Raw genomic sequence first — 20,122 nt, 5'->3', positions numbered from 1 at the left:
TGCAAGATGAATGAGCTAATGATCATAAGCCCTTTCGTCACTATACCTATCTAATGCAAAAAAACACCCAAGGGATGATAGAGCAAAGAACCTCGCCTTTCCCGCAACCCTAGCAGAAAAGAAGGAAATTGAAATCCAAATCCATTTGTCCCAAGAAAAAGGACCCAGTAACTCCTCCAGGATATAACCCTCGTTCCCTTCCCCATCCTCTCCGCCAATTTCCCCTCCTTTCTCTGCCGCTTCCGCTGGTGTAATGGAAATTGATCATGTGTGTCGCTGTTGTATACAGGGGGAGAAAACAAAACACCCAACCTCCAATATCGCTTCATAGAAGAGAAGGACCAAACAGGTCAATGATATTGGATCTTGGCGTCAGTCAGTCGAAGAAGCTGAGAATATTAAGAAGAAAAGAAACTGCTGTTTGATCGGTCCGAGTCGTGAATGATGATGACGGATTTTCTTTTTGAGGATGTGGTTGGTGTAAGAAAGCTTGTTGATGCATGAAAGGAACAGGAGGAGCAAGAGAAGACATTCTCCGACTCAAGAAGTCGCATGTGACCAATATCCCCCGCGTTCCTGCTTGAATTTCCGAGAAGAAAGAGAGCCGTCCTGCTTCTCCGTGTCATCTGCCTGGGGAACAACATTCGCATGTGGGAACTCCAATAGGAGATGATCCGGTTCCAGCAGTCGACGGTCTTCCTGATCCTTAGATTTCTTGCGGTGCTCAAGACCTAAGACTTTGCCGGGAAAGTTGATGCGAGAATAGCGATCTTCAGCGTATCCAGGTCGAAGACGTTGACCAGCCGGAAGGGAGAACGGGGCAGATCGATTACGAGTTGAGCATGTTTTGCACATTACTCCACTTTTGCCGAAGTGTTTCGTGATCAGCGTTAATCTGGCGGGAGTTTCCTACGGGTCAGTGATCTAACTTCCTCTTTGCACGAAATTGCGGGATTGGTACTGACCTGAGCCCACTGAAGCTTCGTCTCCACAAGTTCCTTCTCCGCCTCGGCCAATTGCTCCTCGAGCGCCCTGTTGGCGGTCTGAACTTCACTGTTACGGCGCATAGCGACATGGAGCTGCTCATTCATGCGGTCCTCAACCTCGGCGCCTTGGAGGTCCACCAACTTCCTCAGCTCCTCAATTTGACCCTTCATACTCTCGTTCTCGTCCGTCAGCCTTTCGTTTTCTACCTTGGTGCGAACGAGCTCCGAAGCCAAAGCGACGTGCTCGGTGTCGGATTTCTCCGTCCGCTCCTCAAGGTTGCGAACTTTCGAAGTCAACGAGTGAACGGTTGCCTTGAGACCCTCTACTTCGGCCTCACGTTCCTTCTCAACCCGTTGCTTCTCCCTCCACTCAGCAGCGTAGGCTTGGAGCATCTTTGGGGTAATCTTCACTGTACACGCATCTTGAACCAGCTTGTCGGCCCGATAGACTTCCTTGTCCACTCCGCCAGTGCTGCCAAAGAAGCCGGATTCCATAAGGGAGGAATGAGTCGGTGCCTTGTCAATGTAAACGTCAAACAAACGCTCCTTGAGGAAGGTCGTGAGCTGCGACATGTCACCCATCTCCAGAAGAGCCTGGGCATTCCTCTGCATCAGAACAATGCCGAACTTCAAGATCGCGCTCTCCAGGCCATCGCTCAAGATAAGGTCGTAGATGCGTAGAACAATCTGAAGAGGGAATCGGTAGGCGAACAGGGTCAGGAACCATTGCGTGGCGTAGAGCTGAGGGGAGACACCGCGGCGGTGCAGATGGCAGTAGAGCGCGGGCTCGAAGTCCTCGAGCAAACGTTCGAACTGGTACAGATGCAAGTGGAGGCCTGGCATGTCGTGAATGAACAGGTCGCGGAGGCCGTACTTGTTCATCAAGCGGACAAGTAAAGTGAAGGCTTCTTCTTCGGGCATCTGTGCCAAGTTAGTGACCAGTCTTCCAGATCAAACGCATTGCACTTACATTGAAAAGCAAGGGCATAGCGATGAAATTGACGCCCTGTGGGTATCCAACTTCGGCATCAAACAGCGCATACGCCTTGCAGAGGTTGAAGAGTCCATCCTGCAGGCCAGCTGCCATTAGATATTTTGAATAGCTGGTCCTGGCACCCAAGTCACGCTTGATCTGCTTCTCCAGCTTCTGCAACGCCGCGGCTTCATCCTTTTGCTTTTTCTTTTTCTCCTCCAGCATCTTTGCGGACATCTGAGAGTCACGCGAGCCGTTTTGCGTCGGCGAACTCACGCCGTTCACTCCGTTCGCGGTTCCACCGGTCGTCGTGGTGGCAGGCGTCGAGTAGTCGGAATGTTGCGAGGATGCGGATGACGTGACGGATTCCTTTTTGTTGTGAACATCTTCGCTACTGTCATTACGGGGGAGTTGCGGGACATTCGAAAGCACCTTCTCTTTGTCCGTACCCCGATTGACCAAGTCCCTGTAAACAACCTCCAAGTCCTCATTCTTGCTCTGCGCAAGTACCTGCCAGACGACGCCTCTGATTGGCTGGGGGATTCCGCTAGCGATGGCTTGATTCAGCTCCTCAGCACTTGTTCTGGCTACAGCGGCAGGACCCTCGTAGACGACAGATTGCCAAAGGTCCCAGTCGACAGGAGGTGCATTATCATCTTCTGGACCGATTGCTGTTCCGGCAGCGGTACCGGGCGCAAGATTGGGGTTGACGGTCGGCTGATGCGTTGGCGCTCCCGGACTGGAAGCGACGCGGGTCATGGGCGGAGCCTCCTCCTCCTTCTCTCCCGGAACACTGACACTCAAAGAGCGGCCAGCCGTGAGGCTATTCTTCGGGGGGACAAGATCGACTTCACCCTCCTCGTCAATGGCAATGCCGGCCTCCTCGCGCATGCGAGCAAACTTGAAGCGGTCCTTGAGGCTGTGACGGCTAGACCTTGCGCTGCCACTTCCATTGCTGCCTTCGTGTCCGTTCTCCATGATATCGTGATTACTGCCGACCGTTGCAACGGATGCGTTGGTTCCTCTTCGGCTCGTCTCCTTAGACGACGGAGGTGACTTCTTCTCGCTGCTTCCTCTCGAAAGCCATGCGAACGGACTTGTGAGAGTGCGCTTCGGAGGCGGGGGCGGAGGAGCGAGCTCTACCTTCTCGGGCGGAGGCGGCGGCGGAGGGAATTGGACGGTGGGCACATGGTTCGGTAGGCCTTGCATTGAACCGTTGGAATCGCGATCGACGACGGGCTTGGAGGGCAGCTCTGCGAGTGTCGAGTTGCGGGAGTGATTTGCGGACTTCTTACCCTCTGTGACTTTGTTAGTGAGACATTCCGTGACGTGGATCGAACCTTCCAACGGCGCTCGCGCCTGCCCCAAGGCTCGCTGCTGCCGCTTTTGCGGCAAACCCGAGGCTCAACCCGGAGTTGCCAGCACGCCTGAAGCAGCCCCGCAAGAGGCTGGCAGAGATATCGGGTCCTTACCTTCGTCGAGGTTCACCTCGTCCATCGACTCGCTCGAAAGCACGCTGGTGGCTTTGACGGGCGGGGACTTTGTGGTGCTGGCGTAATCTTCTTTATCGCCGGATTCGTCGTCGACTTTGTTGTCGTCGGGTGCATAGTCTTGGCCGTTCGGCTCCATGTACGCAGCGTTCGATTCCATGTGCTCGGCGGGCAGAGCAGGCACAGGGGGCACGTCAAACACGTCCGAGTCCCTCTTGTCGAGCGTGGTCTTCGAGTCGGTCGACGAGCGCCGACCGGTCAGCGAGCGTTCGCCGGAGTGGGAGCGCGCCATGCTTGCAGCGTCCTCGAAGTTGTCCTGGGCAAAGGAGTTGGCATCAGTGTCGAGCCCCTCCTCCCTTGCATTTTCCACGCGAGCACCTACATTTTCGTGGTCAGAGCTCCCGGTCTGGGGCCGCGATCTGTTCTCCTCCATGTCGGACTGTGCGGACGCGATTGTGGGTGTGTGCTGGGGCCGGCAGACGAGCTCCGGTGAGATGGTCGTGTAGCCGAGGATTGTCGTCGAGTGCGAGCAGGCGTCCGGAGCGCGGACGGAGGGCCGGGGCTGGATCAATGGCGGAGGGTGCACAAGATGCGGGTCGTGAGAGGTCGTGGATGCAGGTGGATTGTTGTTGAGAGAGAGCGGGCCAGCGGCGGGAGGCTGGCGGCGTCGTGTTGATGTGATGTCGAAGCGAACGCGCAGCTTGTTTAACCACGAAGATCCACCGTCGCCGAACTGAAGGGGAAAGCCACTCGAGGCACCACGGCAGGCCGGCGATCAGCGCCAAAGCGCGCGCTCTTCCAGCCTCCGCCGATCCTACCGGCGGCCTTGTCTCTTAAGGAGAGGGGGCGACCGGCACAGGAGCAGTCTCTGGACTTTTTCCGCGCGTCCTTGCAGCGTGCAGTGGCTCCCTTGGAACGATGCGGTCACAGCATATGTCGGCGTGCGGGAGCCGTTGCCGTCACCGTTGCTTGCTGCTTTCCTCGATGGCGCGACCCTTAAGGTGAAACGCGTACATGTGGGGAGACCCTGGGTGACAGGCCCCCGCCGCCAAGCGACGCTCACCATTCAGCAGAACAACGACGTTGATGCGCGCGTCAACGGCCGTCTTTGTTGCTTTTGCTCAACGGCGGTGGGGTACCTCGCGGCGCAGTCACCGGGCGCACTCCTCGACGCCGGGCGGCGCTAGTCGCCTTCCTTTCCCAGCCGCACCGTGTTTCAAAACTTGAAGAATGCATCCTTATTTTTAGCATCGCCGGCTGCTGATTAGACGATAACCCGACCCGCATGCCTACCGATTGCGAGGGTTCCACACAGCCACATGCCACCTACGACGGCTGGTTGGCCCGCCACAACTAGTCTGACCGCTGCATTTCGCCCACTCGAACAGCATAAACAACGTGTACTTTCACATGAAAGACCGGAGTCTTCGTCCGACTCCAATATCTCTTCGTCGGCGCGATCCATCGACATGTCCACGCTATAGTTTTTCTACATGGGTAGTGGAAGCGAAACCCCGGACGTAGACATGGGTCTGACGTATCAACCCGTATAAAAACGTCCAGCTACTGTGTATAAGACACGAGAGTGCCACCGGACCGGTGAACGTGGCAGTTGATCGCGCCGATTTAGGAGATATCGGCACACACGCCGTGATGCTGTGCTACACCTACACCGCAAAATCCCAAACTAGTGTACAAGACGCGAAGCTTCGAGTTTTCGATTGGCTTATTCAGCGATTTGGTGGGCTTGCACGTAAGGGGGCCTCAAAATTATTGCATCCGGACGATACCACTCAATAGTTTTGCGCCCGGGAAAGTGGCCCAAAGATGCCAGTTGAAGTACAATGATAAACGAACAAGAGAACTTTTCGTTGATTTTGCTCTACTTTGATCTGTCTAGCCTAAAGCGGCGACCGTCCGCCCGTCCCGAAATCCCGGGGTTTAGACTGCAAGAACTATTAGCTTTGTCGGTGGATAAAACGGCAGACCGTCACGCGGACGGGGTAAACTTACATCTCAGGTCCCAGCCAATCTGAGGACCCAGCTTGGGCAGCTCCTCCGCAACGCTCTGGACGTCCTTGTCGCCACGGCCGCTAAGGCAGATGACGACGTCTTGGTCCTTCTCCATCGTCTTGGCCAGCTCGATGGCCCCGAAAATGGCGTGCGCCGACTCGAGAGCGGGGATGATACCCTCGAGCTGCGAGATAAGACGGAAGCCAATAAAGGCTTCGGCGTCCGTAGCCGCGATGAACTTAGCCCTCTCGGAGTCCTTCCAGGACGAAAGCTCGGGGCCAACACCGGGGTAGTCGAGACCGGCCGACACGGAGTGAGTTTCGCTGACCTGGCCGTGCTTGTCTTGCAGAATGTACGTGCGAACACCATGCAAAACACCCTTTGTACCACCGGTCAGGGTAGCACTATGCCTAGCGGTATCCACACCATCTCCACCAGCCTCAACACCCAAAAGCTTGACGCTAGGATCGTTGGCGAACGGGTAGAACATGCCGACCGCGTTGCTACCACCACCGACGCAGGCGACGACGGCGTCGGGGAGCTTGCCGCGTTGCTCCATCATCTGCTCCTTGGTCTCATTGCCGATCACGGACTGGAACGTACGGACAATGGTAGGGAAGGGGTGGGGACCAATGGCAGAGCCAATGATGTAGTGCGTGGAAGAGAGGTTGACCACCCAGGCGCGCATAGCCTCGTTGACGGCATCACGGAGAGTCCTGGCACCAGCCTCAACGGCAACGACCTGGGCACCAAGAAGCTTGATGCGGAAGACGTTCAGAGCTTGACGCCTGACATCCTCTGCGCCCATGTAAATGGTACACTTCATGTTGAACTTGGCGCAGACAGTTGCGGTTGCAACACCGTGCTGACCAGCACCGGTCTCGGCAATGATCTCAGTCTTGCCCAGTCTGCGGGCAACCAGGATCTGGCCGAGCGCGTTATTGATCTTGTGGCTTCCGGTGTGATTGAGATCCTCCCGCTTCAGCCAGATGTTGGCGCCTCCAGCATGTTCAGTCAGCCGGTTGGCCAAATGCAGGTGGCCTGGACGGCCCATGTAGTCGTAGTAGGACCTGTACTCCTCCCAGAACTTAGGGTCGTTCTTCGCTTCGTTGAAGCCTCTCTCCAACTCCTCAAGACAGTCCATAAGCGATTCGGGAACATATTGCCCACCAAACTCGCCAAACCTGGCCGGAAGAGCATGGGGATTCGAGGCGGCTTCGACGTTGAGAGCCTCGATCTGGTCAGCAAGTCCGGGTCCGTCAGGGACGTCGTTGTCCGTGATAACCTTGTCGACATGGACACCCTCCGGCTCCCTCGCCTCTCCAAGAGCCTCCACAATGCCGACTTCGCGAGTGGTACCGTTTTGACCAGGCGAGCGACCGGTGATAGAGCTGCAGTATTCCTGAACCTTCTTCGCACCCTCGCCGGGAGCAGCAGAGGCAATGACATTGATGATCTGGGAGCCAATGACAACACCCTCGGAGAGCTTTCCAACACTCTCGAAGTGATCCCTTGTGCTGACACCAAAGCCGACGGCGGCAGGGACGTTCCCAGAATACTTGTGAACGCGGGCCAGCAGTTCAGGAAGAGCAGCATTCAAAGTTCCGGTAGCGCCAGTGACGCCCATACGCGAGACGACGTAAATGAAAGAATCGGCGATCTTGCACAGCACGCGCATGCGGGCGTCGGAGGTGGCAGGGGCGATGAGAGGAATGTACGAGAGCCTAATTTGAGAACGAGTTAGCATGATAGACATTGTGGCAGCAGGACTATCGCATACCCGTAGCTGGAGCAGAAGTTGCGGAAGCGGACGGCCTCCTCCGGGGGAAGATCAACGATAATGAAGCCGTTTACGCCAGCCTCCTTCGCGTCTTGGAGCATCTTCTCCTCGCCGTAGCTTAGAAGCGGGTTGTAGTAGCCCATAAGCATGACGGGAGCACGCAGGCCACGAGCCCTGGCGTCCCGGACCATCTGGAGAACCTGCGATGTGTTGACTCCATGCTTGAGAGCAACCTGTACGCTCTCGTCAGTCGTTGTTCCATTGTATTCGGGGCAGGTTGCGGCTTTGGGTGGCGACGTACAGTGTTGGCCTTCTGAATAGTAGGGCCATCGGCGATAGGATCGGTGAAGGGCATTCCGAGTTCAATAACATCTGGGCAGTCGTGAGCTCGCTGTTCTTGCCGCTGCGTGCAGCCGTAGACTTACCGGCACCGCCAGCTTCCATAGCCAGCAGGACATCAGGAGCCTCCTGCGGCGTAGGGTAACCAGCCGTCACATAGGTGACAAGAGCAGGCTACAGAACAGTCAGACCACGCTGTTTAATATGTCGACGGAGAGAAGAGCGTACCCTCTGCTCCTTCTTGCACTGCTGGAAAGTCTTGCGGATGTGGTCGGCCATGGCGGGCGGATTGCTGCCTCAATTGGCGTGTGGAATGGTATGTGAGGTCGTAGAGAGTATGCGATCCGGGGAACAGCGAAGATATAGAGGCCCGGGGGAGAGGTGGATGCCAGTGGGGTTACGGCGTCATGAGTCAACCCGTAAATGAATTTCTCGGAGCGCCGGCGTGGAGGGGCGAACAAAGCCGAAGGCGGCGGTCCGGTACCACGGTAGCCGATCCCCGCTGGCCTGCACATCGCCTGGAGATCCAGCCCTGCCCATCTCCATTAGCTAAATTGTGCGCTTGCTATTGGACTCTCTGCCGTCAAATCCCGAAGCCACTCATAGTTTTTCCGTAGATTCCCTTACACGTGGCGACTCCGTTCCTTCTCACACGTCATGCAGCACGATAGATTGTGCGGAAACGCCCTTGCGGCGCATACTAAGTATGGCGTTGTGCGGCTACGCAGACGACAACATGGACGCGAAGACAGGACTCAATTGTTGTCGGGGCCGTGTGGTCCAGATCTTGCAGGAACAGACCCTGAAAGAGAGACACGAATATGCCTGGCATGATACTTGGATCGTTTGACTCATACCCGCATGCATCATTTCGTAGTTGATTAGTCTACACCGGATTCCCTCTTCGGCAATCTACCAAACCCACAACCGTGTCGCTAACCCGAAAGCAGAGTGCTGATATGCACAAATGCCATGCGTCGTGTCGCTTACAAGTTGGTCAGGTAGTCCTCCACCTCCTGCGGGCTCAGCTTCCGGAACCTGGGGCCCTTGGCACCCTCTGCACCCTCATATCCAAGCAGACGATCCTCAGGGGGTCCGACAATACCTATGCAAGGTTAATTAGCTGCCTTCACGTGAAGATATCATACTTACCAATCTCCACGGTGTCGCCGTTCATCTCCCCCTCTATGGTCTCCTTCAGCGTGAGAAGGGCAATGTGGATCGCATCCTCAAGCTCCAGGCCCTCGGTGTAACGCTTCTCCAAGAACGTCTTGGCGCTGGTTGCGCTCTTGCCGATAGCAGTGGCCTTCCACGGGAAATAACTGCCACTGGGGTCGACTTGGTACAGACTCGGGCCGCCCTTCAAGATACCTCCGGTCTTGCCAGCCACCTTCTTCTTCTCATCGTCCGCAGTATCTTCCGACTCAGGCTCGATACCCTCGTCCCAGCCTGCAATGAGCAAGCTGACACCGTACGGCCGCACACCACCAGACTGGGTAGCTTCCTGCATGACACGGGCGACGTCCTGCACCAATATCCTCGTGGGAGGATACTCATTGTAGATGCGCTTGTAGCCAGTGTGAGAGACCTTGCGTGCCTTGTCGACAAGAATGCGGTAGTCAGGGCCCATGCCCGAGTAGACCATGCCGATGTCAGGCGTTATGAGGCTGATTTTCGACGAGGACTGGGCGTCGATGAGCGGGGACGAGGACTTCTTCTCGGTGGCGAGCACAATGCCGTTCGTCGCTGAGCGTTAGGTTAGTGGCGCCGTTCCAATCAAGTCGTCCTGATGGATAGTCGTACCCTTAATGCCTAGCGACGTAACACCTTGGTTGACGGCGTTGAGAGCGTACTCTGGGGTCAAAGTCAGCTACGGCAATGTCCCGGTATAACCCCCTCGTCCGACGGCGATAAACTAACCAATCTGCACCAGCTTTCCGCTAAAGAGCTTGTCAGCATGCGTTGTAGCCTTGGTTTCGGCTGCTTGTATTTACCTGGGCGAGAAGGTGGTGAGCGAGAACGAGTACCGGTCGGCCATGTTGGATGCGCTGTGAGGGTCGGAGGATGGAGGCGAAGAAGGATGGAGGGGGAATAACACCGGCTGTTAGCGGTGTGGGGGGATGGGCGGCGGCGATGTGTGAAGCTGGTGTTGGAGCTCGGAGCTGTAGGCAAGCTCGCATTACGCGGTTGGTCGCTCGCGCCGCCGCGGATGCCAAGAGCGCATCACGTGCGCGGACTTTCGGCAAGCGCCACAAAATTGAAGAGGCCACGCCTGGCTTTTCTGCTGCCTTCACTGCCCTCCTCACACATACCCCGCGCGCGATTTTAAGGGGCTCAGCCGCCCGTTATGAGCTCGGCGATGCAGCTGCGCCCGGCTGTCTCCCCTTCACATGCGTTGCCGCTGTCGTTGCTGAACACTTAACCCATTCTTCTCACAGGCACGAACCGAAAACCTGACTCAAAACAGAGCGCTGTCACGGCTGCCACCAGTCTATCCCAGCGTTCCGGAGCACACACGACCCGTTCTTAGCCTCCACGCCCATTTCCTGAAAGTCCGCCTCTTTGATCATGGCGTCAAGCGGTTTTCAGGCAGCGCCGGGTTGGAATTGGCCTGATGACGTTCCGCACTCTGCCGAAGGACCTACGAGCGCAACGTCAGCTGGCGATTCCCAGGCTCGCCATCGCCCCAATCCCAGCACAACAAGCATGCCTGGATGGTATGAACCCGACGAGGAAGTTCACCAGCACGAGGCGAAAGCCCAGCCTACCGGTTCAGCGGAGAATCAACCCAAACCAAGGCGCTCCTACGGACCAAGGACTTGCCGCATCTGTCTGGAAACTGTTCTCCCAACCTTCAACCAGCCTTCCGAGAATCTACCATCAATGTTCCAGTCTGAGCCTGACGTGACGTATGAGTCGGAAGAAGGCCGTCTCATCAGTCCATGCAAATGCAAAGGATCTTCACGTTATGTGCACGAAGGATGCCTCCAATCGTGGCGTCATGCTGATCCATCCTACGGCAGGCGAAACTATTGGCAATGTCCAACTTGCGGGTTTCGCTACCACCTTGAACGCATGGCATGGGGTCGATGGATTAGTAGCACCGCGACTCAGATTTCTCTGACCCTTGCCATCTTCCTCCTGGCCACATTCTTTCTCGGCTTCATCGCCGACCCCATCATCAACCTGTACCTTGATCCAGTTGGTACCGTGGTCCCATTGGGAGGTAGTTCTTCCAGCTACGAACACCTAGCCCATGAGGACGAACCTGAGGGGTGGTCTTTCCATTTCGTCAAAGGTTTCGCATCTCTGGGCATCCTTGGTTTTGTGAAATACCTCCTCGTCAGCCCCATCAGGATCTTCCGAGTGGGAAGCGGAGGCTTGGGTGGGTCGAACCGTGGTAATACTGGTCGCGACAGACTTGCCAACATCAGTTGGGGGGTCGTCCTGATCGGTGTTGCCACCGTTATTTACGTAAGTGTATGCCTTGGCATATTCTGATATCTCTAGCTAACTTTCATTAGGGCGTATGGAAAGCAGTCCGTGCTTGGGCACGTAGAACGCTAGAAAAGGCTGGCGAGCGAGTCATGGATGTACCTGGCGACGACGAGGATGAAGATGATACCCCAGATCCACCTACCGCCGGTCCGTCCAGCTAAGAGTTCCTCGCATGTCTGATTCGCCGAGGTTATCACCCCAATTTGGACCGCCCACCTTTGAGTTGACACGTCGCCCTTCTGCAGCTCTGTTGCAGAATGGTCCCAATGTCGTGCCGATCGAGTCTGTGTGCGAAGAGAAAACTGTCTTTCGTGTTTACGCCCGTGTCTTCGACGTCTTGTCTTAGCTTGGGTTCCCGAAAGACATCGTCACTCCTCCGCTTCCAATCCTGTCCTTTTGCTTTATAGGTGGATTGCTTGAGGTCAAGTGGCACATTATTATGAAGGCGTTCGATCATATAGCAACTCTTCCCTAATTCTCATCCATCCGTTATACTTGTGTTTACCTGGCCTGACTTCCGTGACAATACTCTGCACATGATTCACCCTCAGTCACCGGCCTGTTCAGCTGCCCATCACAGCGGGTCCCAGGTCTCCCATCATTTACGGGACATCTTCGGGAGGGTAGTCGCCCTTTCGGACTCTCCATGAATTCACTGCTTGTGCACGGGCCACCGAGATCTTCTATATCAGTGTGCTCCTCTTCACTTCCTCTTCCTTTCCTTTCTTTCTTCGTCACGCATTCGCCACTTGAGCCAGCTCATACCGCGCCCGCTCACCTTGCACAAAATGGACTACGCCTTTGCGAACATGGCCTTCACAGGCGAACACCCTCGACAGCATTCAAGCGACGACTCGTCTACGAAACGCCGCGAGCCTGCAAAGCCTACTGACAACGCGCCAAACAGCGTGGAGCGCCAAGAGCCTCGCCGCGTCGCGTCGTCTGTGTACTCGCGCTCGGTCAACCATGAGACCGCGTCCACGTACTGGTGTGCTGAAGAGCCGCCGGCGCACCCCATGCTCACACAGCATCCAACCAAAGCGCAGCCACTCCCTCCTCCAATCGGCCCCAGAATGGTCAACCCGGGCGGCGAGTTTCGCGAGGAACACGCCCAGATCGACGATATGATCCGCGACCTCGAGCTCAACGATGAGCAAGGTGAAGCCTCACCACACGATGTCCAAACACTCATGGCTCTCACTCCGAAGAGTGCCAAGAACAGTCGCCGCGACATCAGCGACCGTTCATTGAAGTCCTTAGTCCCTACTAAGGCAACTCTTGAGCTGCTCGAGCATATTGTCCGCGTCGCGTGGGACGGCAACTTGCAAGAAAGGCTGTGCGAGGTGGCTCTCGCCATCCACAAAGATCTGCGCAGCTGCTTTCACAACACTACAGTAACGTACGAGACGGCAAATCGCGCCACCCACATCGTGGGTGAAATCAACGTGACTGTAGACTGCTGGTTGGGCCAGATGCGCGCTCTGCAAGAGTCCATCGGCAAGATCAATGTGAGGCGCGACACGCCCAACTTTATGGAACTTCCCAAGGAGGTCCATGGCAAAGAAATCAAGAAGTTTAGGCTAATGCTTTCGTACGTCTCATAGCCCCCTCCCATCTATCCATGAGAACCCATTGATGCTAAACACAGACCCATACCTACCCAAATGGGTGCAGAGTGTAACGCAAAGATTGCGGGCCTTATGTACAGGCTCTTTTACGACGAAGTCCGCGACCCGTTCCAGCACGAGATGAGCGGGAACACGAGCCCGTCGACGCCGGAAAGGACAATTATGACCTACTTCACCCAGCTGGGGAAGCAGTTCGTCAAGGCTCAGATGGCAGCCGAACACCTTCATGCGTCCACCCTCGCCTGCTGGGGGCAGTGGACGGCCATGAGCGAGGAGATCGCAAAGCAGGCGGCGCTCATGCAATCGAACAGCCCCGCCGCCGTGGCCCTGCGTGCAAAGGGCGCCGTGGCCAGGGTCTTCCACCACCGCCTGCGCCGGTCGCAGTCCAAGACGGATACCTCGAGCGCCAGCAGCGGTCCGGTCGAGATCTCGCAACCAATTCCCCGTCTCCAGGCTCGTCCGGGTTCAGTCCGTACCACGGTGGTGGACATTCCGGCGCACCCCCTCGACGCCACCGGTGAGCTGGACGACGATGAGCGTCAGCTCATCCGCGAGAGGATGACTTCGGCCGCAACCACACCTCAGACTCCCAATATCAGCCCGGGCATCCAAGCCGGGCCATCATCACCTCGCGGCGACAATGACGATATCTACGTCGAGCGTACTCGTCGTTACTCGTACGAGCGCAAGCGTCCCTCGTTCGTCTCCATGGAGTCCGACCACCCCGCTCTCAGCGGCCACCCCATCTACGGAGAGGCGGCGGCCGGCGGTGGTTACAACGCCCAAGACCCATTCGTCAACTTTAGTAGCAGCCCTGAACAGCAGGAAACGTACGACACGCCCGAGTACTACCACCGCCGTCCGGACGCGCCCTCACTCAGCGTCCAGCAGCACCCCAGCCATGCCGACGTCTTCGCGCGTTCTCCCCCGTCTTCCTCCCCGGAGCACCACAACCCCCGGAACGCCTTCTCAGACAACTTCGAGGACCGCCACTATGAGAACTACGACGACGCAAACACCGTCACTGACACCGCCGGCGGTAACAACAACACCCGGTTCTTCGCCAACTACCCCCAATACGCCGCTGCGCACCAGAACCGCATCGCCGAGGTTGAAGAAGAAGAAGGCGAGGAAGAAGAGGAAGACTACTACCTCCACAACATCCACATCCGCCGTCGCCTCCATCAACAGGAGCAGGAGCAACGCGCGGCGTCCAACCCCAGCCCGCCGCTGATCGAAGGCAGTCCTTACTACGACACCCTCGCCGCCTTCCGCGCCATGGACCCGGACAAGCCCGACGCCGCGCTCGACCCGGACTTGAACGAGGTGTGGCACCGCGCCATGGCGCTGCGCCGGCTCGAGGAGGGCGGCCCGCCCGCCGAGGAGGCCTTCTTCGCGCCGACCCCGGCGATGATGGACGTGCAGAGGGACTTCGAGCGCAGGCAGGCCGAGCTGGACGCTGCTGCTGGCGGCTCGGATGGTCGTGGTCGTGGTGTTGATAAGGGCAAGGGTAGGGCGAGACAGCAGCAGTTGTGGAGGACCGGCGCCTATGCTGGTGGTGGTCAAGGCCAAGAAGGCCACGAGAGTGGTGGTGGAGGCCGCAAGGCGATGCAGGAGTTGAGGCGCGAGGTCAGGAAGCTGGAGAAGGAGATTGATCGGGCGCGTGGCCTGAAGCAGGAGAGGGCAGAGTTGGAGATGAAGAAGAGGGGCTACGACAACAGCTACTACGGCAGCAGTGGCAGTGGAAGCGGTAGCGGTGGTGTTGGTGGACCTTCTTCCTACGGTGAAGGCCGCGTCGACGATGCTGCGTTTTCCCGACAGGGCCGCGAGAAGATGGCGCTGAGGAAGAGCATGAGCGTCGCGGGTCCGTCTGGCGCCGCCGGCTCGACGGGCTACACAGACGTGCTGAGGCAGAGTACTGTGAGGAGGAGCGTGAGCGTCGGCTACCATTCATCTACCGCCTTGTCCAGGAGCGGCTCGCGTCAGTCTGGCAGCAACCACGCCGCCGCCTTCGGTGCCAGCCGCATCCGCAACCGTAGCAGGAGTAGCAGTCTTGGTATTCGTTCCGAGCACCGCCAGCACCAGCAGGTGCTATCGCCGGTTCAACAGGAGTACAGCGGCGTCTTCCGCGACTCGGAGGGCCTTCTGATCGAAGGAAACATGCGCGACGGTTACCGCTACGTGAACGAGGAGGATTACGAAGCCGCCGCCGACAGCTATGAGCGCCTCGAGAGCACGGGTCACCACGGTAGCAGCGAAGGCGGCGACGAGCACGACGGAGACGAGTATTACGGCTACGCCGACAACGAGGGCGGAAGTTCCGGACACAGGGAGTCCCTGGACCCGCTGTTCCCGAGCAGGGACTCCCCCCTTGACCAGCTTCGACAGCCTAGGGTCCCCCACGAGGCCGAGAACCCCGATCTCTTCGGTGACGTCGACCAGGAGATGTACGCAACGGATGAGGAGGAGCCCTGGCGCAGGGTCTAGAAGTTGCTGACGAACATTGCCCGTGCTTGTGCACGTTCTCTTGCTCGCCAGAGGACGGACCGCGACGAAGGATGCCGGGAAATGATTGGTGAGCGTGTGCATCTATTGCCCCCCCAACGTTGAACCCTGAAAAGTCGTGCAAGGAACAGTGGCGCTTATTTGTCCCCACAGATTTGGTAGAGTTCGACGGACGGAAAGCGGTGCTTTACCCGCGCCTGCGCCTGCATGCATCATGCTGCCAAAGGAGGGAGCGCATAAAAAGTACAAGGGTGCTACCGGTGAGCGTTGAACTTCACTCCCTTCCTCGATAAACGGCGCGAAAGGAGCAGTGCCACTGATTTGACCTACAGACTCCCACTAGACCGAAATGACCGATGCGGTGCTTTACCCGTGCCTGTGTGCATCTGCACCAAAGGAGGGATCGCATGGTTGATTTCTAATAATTGCTGGTGAGCATCGTCACCCCATCCGGCCCGATGCTCGTACAGTGCTGCTTATTATTTCGCCGGACAGATTTCGATTGCCGACGTCCCTCGGGACACGCCTCTCTTTTTCCGATTCTCTTTTCTCCGATTTTCTTTGCTTTTGCGATATTGATGGGCAGGACGTGCATGATCGTGGTTGGATCAAGCTCCAGCATGTTCCATTGCGTCTTGGTATTGCCAAGGCGACCGTTGAGCACCACTGCGCCCCATCTCCCGCTTTCCTATCTGGCCAGCTCGGCTCCACCACGAGCGGATACCGGAGCTGATAACGTCGCGACCACAGTGCTATGCGTTGATAGTAGCCGGTAGTCAGACATGAATCGAACTGAATTTTATACTGGGTCCTTTGTTGTGACGTAGCATGAGTACGAGAGGTGAGTGGGGAGTTGAAGTATCTTCGTACGTCCCTCACGAAAGTGGTCAGTTGCAGTGGAGACAGAGGCTGGTCACAAAAGGCGATAACCGTTGGAAGCGCCACGTGCATTTCCCAGATTCTCCCCCAGAATTCGACCATGGCTTCCGCTCTGACACATTGTCAGCTATGGATGACGGAGGTGCTGTGGGGATGGCCAGCACTCGTACGAGGTCGGCATCGCTTAGCATTCCGAAGAGTGCGGCGGCTGCGCGGCCTTTTATCAAACCTTCACGGTCAAGCATGAAGCCAAATGCTTCCAACTTTCCTACTCCCTCAGCTCTGTAGGGTACGCAAGCGTCGAGCCACAGACCGGCTATTTCCAGGACCCACAGACCCGTCGGCGTATGCGTGAAGGATGGCATTCTCGCATCGAGATCCTCTCGTTGCTCCGACGAATCCAGCCCCGCCACCATCGCGATCCCGCAACACACGACACGCGAACACGCGAACACGTCGATGGTGCCCGTTCCGAAGATGCGGTCAGAAAACAACAAGTGTGAGTTTCCGAGCAAAGGCTGCGTCATTCTTCCTCTGTGCTCTTCTTTCCATATTTGGGCTCTGTCCGTGGATCATGGGCCCGAAGAAGCAGATCGGGTTTACAATCGTGGAAATAATGAGGGGTGCAGCGGGACGGATCTGATCCGAGGAGCTGCCGGGGGCCGACGCCAGTGCCAACTCCCAGTTATTGCATCGCGCAAGTCATGGCACTCGGCCGTTGGATTGTCAGCGATTCATCAGGCCAAGGAAACCAATAAATGCGAAATCTCCGGGTCACGCCTAGGCGCTGGAACACTGAGTCGGGTCTGGCAAGAGGCAGGAATAGGACGCAGGAACCATGACGAGGTGCCGGGGCCAGGCTAGGCCAATATTAGGGCTGTCAGCGCATTGGCTGGTCGGCAAGGCGTCGGATGCTGATCTTGGAGTCTCTTTTCTGGCGCAAAGTAGTAGCCGCAATCACGTAAACAGCAGCAGCCGGAGTGCGTGCCGACAGGTCAAACACCCATGATCAACCGGTCCCGCAGCGTGGCGGCAGGTGTGGCAGCCAGCAGTAGCAGCAGCAGAAGCACTGTTCACCGCGGCCGGCGTGCTCAAGCGTTAAGCGTTCGGTGCTGCACCAAGCAAGGCTGCTGGTGTCAGGCGTGAGGCTGAAGAGCCGCCGGCGGTGGCAACCTTGGCGGGAGGGCAGCAGCAAGTGCAAGTGATTCGTGAGCCTGGCGGTGGCGGTGTCAGCGCCGCGTCGCTGCGCTGCGCTGCGCTGCAAAGGGCTGGAGAGGCACGAGAGGGCTCGCAGTCACGCGGCGGGCCGTCACGCAGCAGCAGCCGCCAGCCTCTCTAGCTCTCCAGCCCTCAGCCCTCGGGCGCAGTAAAAGCGCAGCTGTCAGGCCGCGACATCTGGCCAGCTCACCGCCTGCACGGAGCAGTGGTAGGTACTTAGTGCTTAGCGGAGACGGGATGGGCTGCGCGCACCGAGCTGCTGCCCTGTGTGCCTGGGGCTTCCATGACAGTGCACAGTGGGGCGCAGGCCTCGACGTTTGACGTCACCGTCGGCGGCTGCCCGATGCTGCTCCTGCAGGGTCCCACGCTCTGGCCGCCAGCCCCAACACTGGAAACTACATAGGCCGCTGCCTCGCCGTCGCGCCTGTTCCAGAGTTGCAGAGCAAACGAGCCTCCACGCGCCGTTGCAAATCCCAATCCGCCGCCGGCGCCTAGTCCGCATCCTTCTCCGGCCACACCACCATCATGTGCGCAAGCGAACACCCACCCAATCCAGGTACGTCTGCGACGCGAGGCCCGGGGTCTGCATGATATGACTTGTCTTGCATTCTCCTATCTCTGTACAAAAGACGGCCCACCCCGCCGCCACCCGAGATCCTGACCTCGACTCTTTTCTTGGCACCCCGGCTCCTTTTCACTGTCACACAAATCTGACGATCAAAGGCTCTCGCCTCTGCTACAGCCGCATCGATAAACCTGCCATCGCGTCGGCAACGCCCTTTTACTGGTCCTACCCGCCGTCATTCCAACACGGAGCACGCCAGATCAGACACTTTCGCTACGCCAGCCACCCGACGTCACCAACCACTCGCCACTTCTCTTTTGCCGCTCAGCAGCGCGTCGCAGCCGTCGTGAAGGACGACCATCAGATGGCCGCTTCCCGTTTCCGCAGTGGCCTCGAGACCATCGCCCAGGCCACCACTCCCGCCTCCGCCAAAACACGCCGGCCCTCTTCACCATCCGCATCTTCATCATCCACCAGCAAAACATCAAACTCGGCTGCATCCGCCGCCTCGACATCAACCTCCATCTCTACAGCCGCCACCCCAGCAACAACGGGACCCTCACTCGACAAGCCCGCCGTGGCACCGACGCCCGCCCCCACGCCGAGAGCGAAAGCCAGCGCCCCGCAGGAGCCAATGTCGCCAACGACAGCAACCCCGCAGGACATCCGCCGCGTCAACGACCTCGAAGCCGCGCTCGCCACTGCCCGCACCCAGCAACACCGGCTGGCCATGGAGCTGGAGAAGCTGCGGATGCAACAGCAGCAGCAGCAATCAACCAACGAACACCACCGCCATCACCACCACCACGACCCGCTCCGCCGCCCCTCCGCCCCCGCCCCGCCCGTGCCGTCCATCTTCTCCTCGTCCATGTCGCACTCGCCCGGCAAGCGCAACAGCGACTACGGCCTCATGATGATGTCATCGAGCCCGCCGCGGATGGCGACGACGTCGCTGTACGGCAGCAGCAGCAGCCACCCCGGCACCACCACCAGCAATTCGATGGCGGAAGCAGCATCGCCGTCGGGCTCCGACGACGGGTGCAGCTGCTGCTGCGGCGACAACGGCAGCAACAGCGGCGGCGGCAGCGGCACCGACGACGGCCTGGTGACGGAGCTGATGGCCGAGGCGGCGCGCAGCTGCGAGCGCCAGGAGGGCCGCGTCGAGTTCCAGCGCCAGATGGCCGCGCTGCGCGACCGCATCTACACGCAGGCCGAGGAGCTGAGCGAGCGGCGGCGCGAGCGGAAGCAGTGGGATCAGGAGAAGGAGCGGTTGATGCGGGATCTGAAGGAGAAGGAGGAGAGGATCAATCGGCTATTGGAGGGGAAGAGGGATAGCGTGCAGGGGTGATTTGGTTGGTGCAAAGCGAAGGGGAGCGAAGTTTGTCTGATGACGATAATAGCATTTTTGATAGCGTTTTTTGCCCTGCATATTTGAGATACCAAACGCAGGTCTTGACTGCGAGTACACACAAAACGAATTCACTTTTAGACGATATGAAGCTTTGAGCTGCGAACATTTGAATCAATCTGCTGTGAAGTGAGATGAGACGGTTTGCTTGACCGGCCGAACCGCTGCTGCAGATCTACAGCCCATTAACGTTGCGAGTGGTTGTTGTAGCTGGGCAGTGATGCAATCGCAACAACACCAAGGCAGCCTTTCAAGCCCATCAGCCTTGCAGCCTCCGCCCACAAGCTCCACAAGGCTCTCTGTGCTTAGGCCAACGGAATAACTACGTGTGCACGCAGGTTGATGGTTGTGTGTACGCGAGGCGGACTCAGCCTTGGCATCCAAGAAAAACCGCCCCTCCCCCAATCAAGGAGTGCAACGTGGATGGGCTGACATTTTCTCTATGGAAGCTAGTAGCCTCACTGTTGCCTGTCCGCCACGAGGCTCTCTCTCACTGTATCTGTCTTGCTGCGTAGGACCAGGAGAAATGAAGCGCCAGACATTTGCTACGGCAGTACGCATTGAAAGCGGACGGCGATAGAGCTTGCCGACAGTCCCCGAAGGCAACGTCGAACCCATGAAGAAAGTAAAAAAGTCCGAATTCAAGCAAAAGAATTTCAATCAAGTGGTGTATGAAATTCGTTCGGCTGCTCTGAGATAGATTTTCCACGGGTAGGGCAACCGCTCAGTGGGGAATATGAGAGTGATTTTCTTTTCGGGGTCTCTAGTTCAGAGTCTTGATATTAGTCGTGTAGAAAGCCAAAATCGTGGAAGCCAACTCAACAGTTCGCGGAAAGTCAG

General features: G+C 57.7%; 6 protein-coding genes across 6 annotated transcripts; 3 read left to right on the top strand and 3 right to left on the bottom strand.

The window, feature by feature from the left end:
• Window positions 1-829: 829 nt before the first annotated feature.
• Window positions 830-3,882, bottom strand: SLS55_006433 (uncharacterized protein; the record flags this gene model as incomplete). Its single annotated transcript, XM_066777862.1, has 4 exons — window positions 830-862; window positions 966-1,907; window positions 1,957-3,257; window positions 3,432-3,882. 4 exons carry the CDS (start codon window positions 3,880-3,882, stop codon window positions 830-832), a joined length of 2,727 nt encoding a protein of 908 aa, XP_066631957.1.
• Window positions 3,883-5,390: 1,508 nt separating this feature from the next.
• Window positions 5,391-7,860, bottom strand: TRP3_1 (anthranilate synthase / indole-3-glycerol phosphate synthase; the record flags this gene model as incomplete). The annotated part of the gene is made up of 6 exons (XM_066777861.1): window positions 5,391-5,395; window positions 5,463-7,186; window positions 7,243-7,475; window positions 7,544-7,614; window positions 7,668-7,755; window positions 7,810-7,860. 6 exons carry the CDS (start codon window positions 7,858-7,860, stop codon window positions 5,391-5,393), a joined length of 2,172 nt encoding a protein of 723 aa, XP_066631956.1.
• Window positions 7,861-8,567: 707 nt separating this feature from the next.
• PRE8 (Proteasome subunit alpha type-2) lies at window positions 8,568-9,619 on the bottom strand (the record flags this gene model as incomplete). Its single annotated transcript, XM_066777860.1, has 5 exons — window positions 8,568-8,686; window positions 8,734-9,327; window positions 9,385-9,435; window positions 9,502-9,521; window positions 9,576-9,619. 5 exons carry the CDS (start codon window positions 9,617-9,619, stop codon window positions 8,568-8,570), a joined length of 828 nt encoding a protein of 275 aa, XP_066631955.1.
• Window positions 9,620-10,656: 1,037 nt separating this feature from the next.
• On the top strand, window positions 10,657-11,240 carry SLS55_006430 (uncharacterized protein; the record flags this gene model as incomplete). Its single annotated transcript, XM_066777859.1, has 2 exons — window positions 10,657-11,055; window positions 11,106-11,240. 2 exons carry the CDS (start codon window positions 10,657-10,659, stop codon window positions 11,238-11,240), a joined length of 534 nt encoding a protein of 177 aa, XP_066631954.1.
• A 627-nt stretch (window positions 11,241-11,867) lies between these two features.
• Window positions 11,868-15,194, top strand: SLS55_006429 (uncharacterized protein; the record flags this gene model as incomplete). The annotated part of the gene is made up of 2 exons (XM_066777858.1): window positions 11,868-12,670; window positions 12,728-15,194. The coding sequence occupies 2 exons, from the start codon at window positions 11,868-11,870 to the stop codon at window positions 15,192-15,194; spliced, it is 3,270 nt and encodes a 1,089-aa protein (XP_066631953.1).
• A 3,314-nt stretch (window positions 15,195-18,508) lies between these two features.
• SLS55_006428 (uncharacterized protein) lies at window positions 18,509-19,222 on the top strand (the record flags this gene model as incomplete). Its single annotated transcript, XM_066777857.1, has 1 exon — window positions 18,509-19,222. The coding sequence occupies one exon, from the start codon at window positions 18,509-18,511 to the stop codon at window positions 19,220-19,222; it is 714 nt and encodes a 237-aa protein (XP_066631952.1).
• Between the last annotated feature and the right edge of the window lie 900 nt (window positions 19,223-20,122).

This window comes from Diplodia seriata (genome assembly GCF_021436955.1).
Source record: "Diplodia seriata strain FDS-637 chromosome Unknown scaffold_6, whole genome shotgun sequence".
Classification (NCBI taxonomy): Eukaryota; Fungi; Ascomycota; class Dothideomycetes; order Botryosphaeriales; family Botryosphaeriaceae; genus Diplodia; species Diplodia seriata.
This window is presented reverse-complemented; position numbering and strand designations above follow the sequence as displayed.